This window comes from Symphalangus syndactylus, chromosome 9 (assembly GCF_028878055.3).
Source record: "Symphalangus syndactylus isolate Jambi chromosome 9, NHGRI_mSymSyn1-v2.1_pri, whole genome shotgun sequence".
Lineage (NCBI taxonomy): Eukaryota > Metazoa > Chordata > Mammalia > Primates > Hylobatidae > Symphalangus > Symphalangus syndactylus.
Window position 1 is genome coordinate 106,884,281 of NC_072431.2, and position 11,039 is coordinate 106,895,319.

An 11,039-nucleotide genomic window follows, 5' to 3' on the forward strand; every position below is an offset into this window, starting at 1 on the left:
ATTTCTCTCTGTTTAAAAGGCAGTGAAACAAATTTTTCAGAGCAGGTTTCTTCACCTGAACAAAATATTTTGGACTCTACTTAGAGGTGGTATGGCTCTCCTCATCAGGGAGGGACAGTGAAAGGTTTCAGCTCTGACACTGTTCACCTCTCTGGATACAACCAAGTGACTTTCTTTGAGTGGGGAGAAGTTTCCTGACTCCTTGTATTACCTTCCTTAGGGTAGACTTTGGGCCTGCAGTGACATTAGTCCTAACTTGCTCTTAGTTAAGAAGAGTTCATCTTTTCTAATAGGAACATGACAGCAAAGCAGCTCAAACTCCAAAGAGGCATTAGGCCATAGATTGTACAGATGTCTACATTTTCTTAATAATAGTCTATATTCTTAGAAAAGGACATACAGATCTTAGTGTAACATACTTAAGTAAAATAGTTTCTTTCATTTGCTTCACAAGAGAAAGCAAAATAATTTGGCTGGGCACAGTGGCTTGCACCTGTAATCCCAGCACCTTGAGAGGCTGAGGCGGTTGGATCACTTCAGCTCAGAAGCTCAAGACCAGCCTGGGCAACATGGTGAAACCTCATCTCTACAAAAAAAAAATACAAAAATCGGGCCAGGTGCTGTGGCCCACACCTGTAATCCTAGCACTTTGGGAGGCCGAGGCAGGCAGATCACCTGAGGTCAGGAGTTCAAGACCAGCCTGGCCAACACAGCAAAAATCTGTCTCTACTAAAAATACAAAAACTAGTTCGGCATGGTGGTGCGCACCTGTAATCCCAGCTTCTTGGGAGGCTGAGGCAGTAAAATCGCTTGAACCCAGGAGGCAGAGGTTGCAGTGAGCTGAGATCTGTGCAGCCTGGGCAACAGAGTGAGACTCCATCTCAAAGAAAAAAAAATTAACCAGGTGTGGTGGCACGTGCCTGTAGTCCCAGGTACTCAGAGGACTGAGGTGGGAGGATTGCTTGACCCCAGGAGGTTGAGGCTACAGGTGAGCCAAAATTGCACCACTGCATTCCAGCCTGGGCAACAGTGAGACACTGTCTCAAAAAAAAAGAAAAAAAAAAATATATATATATAATGTAGTATTGTATATATTGTATATATATATATATAATGTAGTATTGTTCAGAGGGTCTTGGGATTTTCCTGAGGGTCCTAACCTGCTTCTCTGTCATCAGCTACCTATCCTTCTCCACCTACATTGTGCCTCTGCGGGGCATACACAAGTAACCTCCAAGAACGCGATGCCACTGTTCCATTAGCCCAACACCTATGCCTTAGCCTGTGCTGCTCCATTGGCTAAAATGTGCTTCACCCTTTTGTGCATAGTGACCATTATTCAGCTTTCAGAGCCGAGCCCACGGGTCATGTCCTGCCTGTCATTCTCTCCAGACAGCTGATTAATGACCTCCTGCTGTACGCGGCCTTGATACCTTCCATGACTTCATTTATCTCCCTGTTGTCTAATTATTTGCATGTCTTACCTCCCCTGACATAGGTATCTGACATACATATGCTATTTAATTTTTACTTTGCATCTAAATACCATTAAAAATTCAAAATTAATCCTACACTGAACCTTAAACACTTCTTTATTTGTAATAACTATATGTGTCATCCTGTGGATGCATCTTCACTTACACGTTGTGTCCTTCACTGTTGAGCATTTGTATTCATTATTTGCTGTTAAAAGCCTGGCTGTGACTATCTTATGGCTGAATCTTTGTGGACATGTTGTGTGAATTATTTTCTTAATCTGTAGTCTTAGAAGGAAAATTATGGTTGTGTGTGTGTTCCATATTCATTACACATCGGTGGCTCCGGCAGATATACGCCCCTCAGGAACTAATGCTTTCTGATTCTTTCTGTGCCTCAGCTCTGCGCTTTCTACTTTGAGAGTGATCATGGTTCTCTTTAACATCTTTTGTCCTGAGTGTTGAGCAGTTCACCACAGTATGTGTGTAGTATGAGGAGGGAAAAAAAAACATAAGGAACTTGGCAATTTTTTGTTCCAAGTGAAAGACCTAGCCGGTTTTTTGTTGTTTTTATTATTTCCCATTGAAACCCTTAAATATGGTTTGGATTGCTTCCACCTCTTGGCTGTTGTGAATAGTACTTCTGTGAACGTGGGTGTACAAGGTCTTTGAGCCTGCGCTTTCAATTATTTTGGTTATATCCTCAGAAGTAGGATTGTTGGATCGTATGTTCTTTTTTTTTTTTTTTTTTTTTTGGCAGGGTGTTACTCTGTCACCCAGGCTGGAACGCAGTGACATGAACACAGCTCACTGCAGCCTGAACTTCCTGGGCTCAAGAGGTCCTTCTGCCTCCACCTTCCCAGTAGCTGGTGCACGCCATCATGCACAACAAATTTATTTTGATTTTTGTAGAGGCAGAGTCTCACCATGTTGCCCAGGCTGGGCACAAATTTGTGGCCTCATGCAGTCCTCCCACCTTGGTCTTCCAAAGTGCTGGGATGACAGGTGTGAGCCATTGCGCCTGACTATTTTTAATTTTTAAATTATTGTTATTATTTTTAGAAACAAGAGTCTTGCTCTGTTGCCCAGGCTGGAGTGCAGTGGTGCAATCATGGCTCACTGCAGCCTTGACCTCCCTGGCTCAACTGATCCTCCCACCTCAGCATCCCACATAGCTGGGGCTACAGGCATGTGCTACCATGCCCAGCTAATTTTTAACTTTTTTGTAGGCATGGGATCTCTCTATGTTGCCCACACTGGTCTCAAACTCCTGATTCAAGCACTCCTGCTGCCCCAGCCTCCCAAAGTGCTGGGATTACAGGCATAAGCCACCATGCCTGGCCGTCTGTTACTGTTAAGGAATTAAAATCCAATTAAAAAATATTTAGCCTCATAAACACACACACATACACATATGTGTGTATATATTTCTAATAAACAGAAGCTTCTGTATATTTCTAATATACAGAAGCTTCTGTATATTTCTAATATATATAGAAGCTTCTGTGTATTTCTATTATATCTAAGATATAATACAGTTATCATGTTATCCCCCAAATAAAGGTGATTTCCAAGACCAGAACTGGGAGGTAGGAATTGTTCTGTATGACCCAACTATTTGGATCTAGATTTTTTCAGGGAGGAGGAATCAGATTTAGATGACTGGCAAGGAAAGATCATGCATTTTACAGAAGGAGGTATATTATAGGGGTGGAACTTTGGCTTAGTTCCAGTCATTTTCAGCAGTATCTAGTATAGCTACCTCTTATCCCAGGGCAGCCTCACAAAGTCATTGCCCTCTGTGATATGGTAGCAGGGATATGAGCCCTGGAATCAGTCAGACTTCATTTCAGAATGCTGACCTCACCAGTTACTAGCTGTGCCTTGAACAGAACAAAAGAGTATACTGGTTTTATTCATTTGTAAAACTGGAAAAATAATTATGGAGTTGTTTTGAGAATTCATACATGAAAATAGAGTGCATGGTACATACCTGTAGGCCTTCCTTGCCCCCATCGTCCCACACCTCCACCTTCCAAGGTGCATGTTCAGTGTCCCTTACCTGTGTTCCCACAATGGTTGGTTATCATAGAAGCTGTCACATTGGTGTAATTGTTCACCTTGGCACATTCTATTAGTTTGTGAGTTCCTTATCTTTGAATCTCTAGCAACTTATCAGAGGACCTAGTTCATAGTAGGTACCAAAGAAGTGTAAATATTAATAGAATGAATGCATGTCTTGCTATTTTATTTCTCATGGGAGGAATGTGGACCTATTTCAGCAGGACAATAGATAGATACCCTTATATAGTGTAGTCAGTAATTACGAACTAGTCTAGTGGCTCTGAAAGTTTTTGGTGTTAGGACTCCTTTACACTCTTAAAAATTGTGGGCCCCAAACAGCCTTTGTTTATGTGGACTGATATTCAGGGTCTTTAGGAATTTAAGATTAAAATATGAATTTTAAGGTAGTGATAAACACATTACATGTTAACACATTTTCATGAAAAATAACGTTCATGCCTCCCATTTTTTTCTAATGATTTTACAGTCATTAGAAAATATTTTACAGTTTTCTAAGCCTCTTGCATGTCTGACTTAAAAGACAGATGGAGTTTCCTGTTTACTGCATTCAGTCTGTTGTGATAAGTCATTTTGATCAAAGTATATGCAAAAAAATCAAGCCTCACATAGATATGTAGTTTGAAACAGGAAAACCTCCTGGACTCCCAAAAGGATCTCAGGGACTTCCAGGGGTCTTCTGAAAACGCTTTAAGAATCACTGATCTAGTCTGAAAAGGAAAGTGTGGTGTCCAGATATTAGAGGATGGATTAGGGAGAAAGCCCATGTGTTTAGCCCTCTATAAAATGGGTTTACCCGTTGTCATTTATTATTTCTAGGTTAAAAAAAGTCCTTCATGAAAAAGAAAGATCTTAAGCAACATGATGGATTCAGAAGCTCATGAAAAGAGGCCACCAATACTAACCTCTTCAAAACAAGATATATCACCTCATATTACAAATGTTGGTGAGATGAAGCATTACTTGTGTGGCTGCTGTGCAGCCTTCAACAACGTCGCAATCACATTTCCCATTCAGAAGGTCCTCTTTCGACAACAGCTGTATGGCATCAAAACCCGGGATGCAATACTTCAGTTGAGAAGGGATGGATTTCGAAATTTGTATCGTGGAATCCTTCCCCCATTGATGCAGAAGACAACTACCCTTGCACTTATGTTTGGTCTGTATGAGGATTTATCCTGCCTTCTCCACAAGCATGTCAGTGCTCCAGAGTTTGCAACCAGTGGCGTGGCGGCAGTGCTTGCAGGGACAACAGAAGCAATTTTCACTCCACTGGAAAGAGTTCAGACATTGCTTCAAGACCACAAGCATCATGACAAATTTACCAACACTTACCAGGCTTTCAAGGCACTGAAATGTCATGGAATTGGAGAGTATTATCGAGGCTTGGTGCCCATTCTTTTCCGGAATGGACTCAGCAATGTCTTGTTTTTCGGCCTTCGAGGTCCCATTAAGGAGCATCTGCCTACAGCAACGACTCACAGTGCTCATCTGGTCAATGATTTTATCTGTGGAGGTCTGTTGGGTGCCATGTTGGGATTCTTGTTTTTTCCAATTAATGTTGTAAAAACTCGCATACAGTCTCAGATTGGTGGGGAATTTCAGTCTTTCCCCAAGGTTTTCCAAAAAATCTGGCTGGAACGGGACAGAAAACTAATAAATCTTTTCAGAGGTGCCCATCTGAATTACCATCGGTCCCTTATCTCTTGGGGCATAATCAATGCAACTTATGAGTTCTTGTTAAAGGTTATATGAAAAAACCATCAGTTAAGTGCCATTTATCAACTGAATAACACTTCTAAGAAGAATGCAGTTCGGCCTCTTTCTTAATTGGCCAAATACAAGTTGGTGTCATAACTCCAGACCACAGTGAGTTATGGGCAAAGCTTTTTTCCTTAAGCATCAACAAAATAGAATAAAAGGTTCCAATAGGAAAATACAAGGTTTTTGTTTTGTTTTGTTTTCTGTTTTTTTGTTTGTTTGTTTGTTTTTATCATTACCTAAGAGCTTTAGGCTAATTGCCTGGTAAATAGCTGTCCATCTGATGGCCTTTGACAGGGAACCTAATCCCCAAGATAGGATTCTTTTTCTCAAACCAGTCTTGAAATCTCCTGCATTGAAACGTAAGTGGCTGTGACCGGCCAGAGAGAAGGTCCTCAGGGGCCAGGGGCTCCTCAGGCTTCCTTTGTTACTCCATTGCTTGCTTCTCTGCCCTTAGGAGCAGCTGCAGAGGACAGTCTTCATTAAGCTCAAGCATATGACAAAGGGGCAGAACAGAGAAGAAAAACAGCTTATTAGGTATAGGCTTTTCATGATAAATTGCTTGTATTAGTTTTGAAACTAAGCACCTATTGGATAGTCATTATACTATTTCTATTTAGATATGGTAGATCAAGGAGCTGTGAAAGTTCCTGTTTTGCTTTCTAGGTTTGAAAGTTTTCTGTTTGATTCTGACTGTGACCTTCAACCCTTCCAAAATGTCCTTATGTTATAATTTCACTTATTTCATTGCCAAAAGATGAAGGGACTTAAATCTTGTTATAGTTGTTCCATCTTGTTAACAAGTTTTTATTTTGTATGTGGATCAAATTCTGGTTAGCTTGGTTTCTTTGAATTACTGGTGCCATCTCAGCAAAGGTCTGTGGTTATTTTTCCCCTTGAGTGGGAGTTGGTCATATTCAAGCATCTTGTTCTCTTAAAACTCTCCTTTTAAAAAATAAACACTTCCGTAACATTTTGTTTTGGAAGTCTATTAATGCAATCCCACGTTTTCCCCCTAGTTTCTAAATGTTACAGAGAGGGGAAAAAAGGCTCAGGATAGTTTTCATCCCACAGTGTTCGCTGTCTTTTATTTTACTCTTGGAAATAAAGACTCCATTAGGGTTTTGACATTTTGGGAACCCAGTTTTACCATTGTGTCAGTAAAACAATAAGATAGTTTGAGAGCATACGATCTAAATAAAGACATTTGAAGGGTTAGTTTGAACTCTAAAAGTAGGTAATAGCCAAATGGCATTCTCATCCCTTAACAGACAAAAACTTATTTGTCAAAAGAATTAGAAAATGTGAAAATATTTTTTCCAGATGGAACTCATATGCCACTTCCAATTGACTAATGAAATACAAGAGACAGACTGAAAAAGTGGATTATGCATCTTAAAACCCTTTCTGTAAATATTATGTAGCTAAAGATCGACTTCCAGCATCTGACATGACAGTAGGTTTCTTGTTAACCAGTTTTTCTTCTTTCTGGGTAATTGCATGTGAATATTTACACATACTGACCAAAATAAAGACCTCAACTTGGTAGTTTACTGAAAGTTCCTGGGCAAATAGTCCGTAAAAGCTGTTGACCTCTAAATGCACTATGGCTGGTTAAATACAGTGACTATCCTTCTTCCAGCTGTAAAGGATGAAGCGTATTAAGCATTAGCCAGGCAGTAATAAAGCTAAATAGCCATACAGCAGCTCTGACAATGTTGTGCTGGATATTGCAGTTTGCTTTCAAGGTGCAGATGTAAGGATTTAAAAAATAATAATTTGGCACCAAATAAATATGAGTAGCATCCTTTGGCCTATTAAAGAGTCAGGATTTGAAGGGAATTGAGTTTGAGAAATGAATAAATAAAGGCACCTTGGTGCCTGACCCCCTCAATCATGTGTGTGACTGAGCACTCACAGGCATGTCCAGCTACTCAGCCCAGGGCAGGTGGGTTAGCCTGGGGTTATACCTTGGCCCTGGGAATAGACACCATTGGGCCTTTGGTTTTGTTGGGCTTTCTGTTGTCTTTACACTCCATACAGGTGGTAGAAATCTGAGTTCTAAAGCACTTTTGTGAAAGACAAGCTAAGTGAGAATTCTAAAGAAAATGCTTTGGTTTCTGCTGTCTCAAATAAGTGGCGTTTAAAAACAATTGTTAATAAATATTTTTAATGGTTTTAACTCAGTATTTTTTTTATTTCTTTGTCACTCTTTACAGCTTTTGAAGACCAAACTGCAAATACATTACCAGGGATGGTTTTGTGTTGTCCTATAGACTTCTTAATTTGACAAAAAATTTAGCAGAACTTTTAACCAACAGCTTTGTCTGAACTTGAAGTCAAAATGTGTTGTTAATAAGAGATTCTAACTATTGCTTTTACCTTCAGTATGAACTAGTGTGGTAACAACTTTGAAAAGGCAGGCCGGGTGCAGTGGCTCACGCATGTAATCCCAGCACTTTGGGAGGCCGAGGCGGGTGGATCACTTGAGGTTGGAAGTTTGAGACCAGCCTGGCCAACACGGCGAAACCCCATCTCTACTAAAAATACAAAAAATTAGCCAGGTGTGGTGGCACATGCCTGTGATCCCAGCTACCCGGGAGGCTGAGGCAGGAGAATCGCTTGAACCTGGGAGGCTGAGGTTGCAGTGAGCCGAGATTGCACCACTGCACTCCAGCCTGGGTGACAGAGTGAGACTCTGTCTCAAAAAAAAAAAAAAAAAGTGAAAAGGCAAACAAGATTGAAGATCTGAAAAGCTTTAAAAGTGGCCTTTCTGTTACATATGTGGCACAAATGGCTTATGAGCGCAGGACACTTACGGTCTTGTGTCCTATACTTCATGTGTGATGCCACCAGAAATGTTATGGATTCCGTATTGAACACACTGAGAGTGGTATGAGCCCTCAGGACTGCACCACAGAGTAAACACAACCTTGATATGGTGGCGAATATGTGTGTCTTTCTTGTTTCATTTGTGGTTGGGGACAAAATCGATGTGTTTGTCTAAATAGTCGGTATTCATCTTAACATGGTTGGCTGCGTGATCACCGGCTATATTGTGAACTGTGCAATAAAACAGAATCGTTTGTGTATATAATTACCTTTGGATACCTGAAATTCCCAAGCTTGGTTACAATGTAATACTCAGTATAAGGCTGTGCAAACATGTAAGGGAATCATGGTGGTCGATGGGATATATGAAATGGGATCTAGAGGGCTTCGAGTGAAGCCAATCATGTTGAACGAACACTGGTTCAGTGTAGATGAAGTAGAGTGAGGTGTATGCAGTCATAAAGTGAAGGGTGGACAGGAGATTACATTTGAAGAAAGTATAAGCACTCAGACTTGGTTTCTTTAAAATTAAAATATTTCTTTTGTGCAAATGCATATCAAAGACTTGAACAGGTATTCTCTTGAAATTTGAAGATTTTTAGTTTTGAATGCTGTCTTTGCTTAATATTAAATATGTGTTGCCTATTGGCTCCCAAATTGTGTGGGAGTCTCTAAATGTTTCCTCTTGAAGGTTCATTATTGGAAGTGGTTAAGCGCACAATGCTATTTTTGTTTGATAGTTTGAGTTTTATGACCATATGAGTTTAAATGAAATCTGTTAAATGTTTCAGAGTTAACACTTTTTTTTTTTGATAATTTGGAATAAAGTTTGTTTTTTAAGCCCGCTCTTTTTGGTCTTCTCTTATGGTTGAGTAGTTCCTTGTTACTGGCACATTCCTTTTTTGTGGTATTAATAGATTGATCTGTTAGTCTTTTTATTCAGAAAACATTTAGCACACTACCTTGACTTTCAGCAACTTAACCTGGGGATGTTGCAGGTAAAACATTCCTTTGTCTATCCATCTTATTTGGTCAAGAGGGGTTTCATATAAGTTTTATTTTCCAGGTAGTTTAACTGCAAAGCTGTTTGTTTGTTTGTTTGTTTGTTTGACAGGGTTTCTGTTGCCCGGGCTGGAGTGTAGTGGCATGATCATGGCTCACCATAGCTTGACTTCCTGGGCTCAAGCGATCCTTCCGCCTCAGCCTCCTGAGTAGCTGGGACTACAGGTACGTGCCACCAAGCCCAGCTAACTTTTGTAGAGATAGGGTTTCACCATGTTGCCCAGGCTGGTCTTTAATTCCTGGGCTCAAGCAATCCACCCACCTTGGCCTCCCAAAGGTCTGGGATTACAGGCGTGAGCCACTGTGCCTGCCACATTTTATTTCTTAAAGGTCTTCCTCATATTTAATAACCTTCCCTACTGAGTTTAAACTTTCTTGGTTTAGCTTATCAGTACTTTCTGTTGTAATAGAGTAGCCTCACGTAATGTTTACTCCCAAGTTACATAGTCTGGATGTTTGTGCTTTTCAGTTTTTTTTTTTTTTTAATGTCTACTTTTGCCTTCAGAGCTGCTCCTTTCTGTTGTAGCTCATTGGTTAGGAGAGTGTGAAGTTTTAGCCACATTGTGAATTTGCATGTTAAGTTTTAGGTTGTTTCCTGGCTTTAGAGATCATTGAGGTTGCCTGATAAGGACAGCAAGGTAAAGGAGCAGTTGCTTCTAAAAGTCCTGTTTTGGATTGAAATCCATCATAAAGAGAAAGTGCAATATCCTGAACTTGTAAATTTAGATTTGATAAAAAGAGTGTTTAATCATCATATCATCTGATGAAATCTTTTTTTTTTTTGAGGTGGAGTCTCGCTCTGTCACCCAGGCTGGAGTGCAGTGGTGCGATCTCGGCTCACTGCAACCTCTGCCTCCCAGATTCAAGCAATTCTCCTGCCTCAGCCTCCCGAGTAGCTGGGATTACAGGCATGTGCCACCACGCCCGGCTAATTTTTTTGTATTTTTAGTAGAGACGGGGTTTCACCTTATTGGCCAGGCTGGTCTCGAACTCCTGACCTTGTGATCCACCCACCTCGACCTCCCAAAGTGCTGGGATTACAGGCGTGAGCCACCGCGCCCGGCCTGATGAAATCTTTTAACCCACCCATAGCAGCCACTGTAGAGCTCAAGCAGCCACCGTAGAGTTCTAGCAGCCACCGTAGAATTCTAGCAGCCACCGTAGAGTTCTAGCAGCCACCGTAGAGTTCTAGCAGCCACCGTAGAGTTCTAGCAGCCACCGTAGAGTTCTAGCAGCCACCGTAGAGTTCTAGCAGCCACCGTAGAGTTCTAGCAGCCACTGTAGAGTTCTAGACCTCCAGAGTGAGGAGTAGGTGTGGCCAGGAACGGCCCTGGGGGATCTCTGCATAGCTACAGAGCACTCCCAATCCCCAAGAGACTGGTTCCCATCTTAAATCTTTTTATTTATTTATTTACTTATTTATTTAGAGACAGGGTTTCGCTCTTGTTGACCAGGCTGGAGTGCAATGGCATGATCTCAGCTCACAGCAACCTCCGACCCCTGGGTTCAAGCGATTCTCCTGCCTCAGCCTCCCGAGTAGCTGGGATTACAGGCATGCGCCACCACGGCTGGCTAATTTTGTATTTTTAGTAGAGATGGGGTTTTGCCATGTTGGTCAGGCTGATCTCAAACTCCCAACCTCAAGTGATCCACCCGCCTCGGCCTCCCAAAGTGCTGGGATTACAGGCGTGAGCCACCGCACTCGCTGCCTTAAATCTATTTATCTGACGTTCCCAACTAGGAAATTTTTTCTCCAAATGAGTGTATCTGATTTTAAAGTAGAAATTGAAGGTAAAATAGGATTTATCTCATTCTTATCTCCCTTCA

The 11,039-nt window shown here is 41.2% G+C and overlaps 1 protein-coding gene across 6 annotated transcripts in view; it reads left to right on the top strand.

The window, feature by feature from the left end:
* Positions 1 to 11,039, top strand: part of SLC25A51 (solute carrier family 25 member 51) — a 49,256-nt gene that overhangs the window by 16,263 nt on the left and 21,954 nt on the right. For 3 of the 6 annotated variants that reach the window (XM_063609029.1, XM_055293642.2, XM_055293641.2), the window contains exon 3: positions 4,377 to 8,996. In XM_063609029.1, the coding sequence (XP_063465099.1) occupies positions 4,419 to 5,312 (894 nt within the window). In that variant the 5' untranslated portion in view covers positions 4,377 to 4,418 and the 3' untranslated portion in view covers positions 5,313 to 8,996. Of the gene's footprint in view, positions 1 to 4,376; positions 8,997 to 9,264; positions 9,991 to 11,039 lie in introns of those variants that run through there. The other 3 variants (XM_063609032.1, XM_063609031.1, XM_063609030.1) reach the window with 3 other exon arrangements.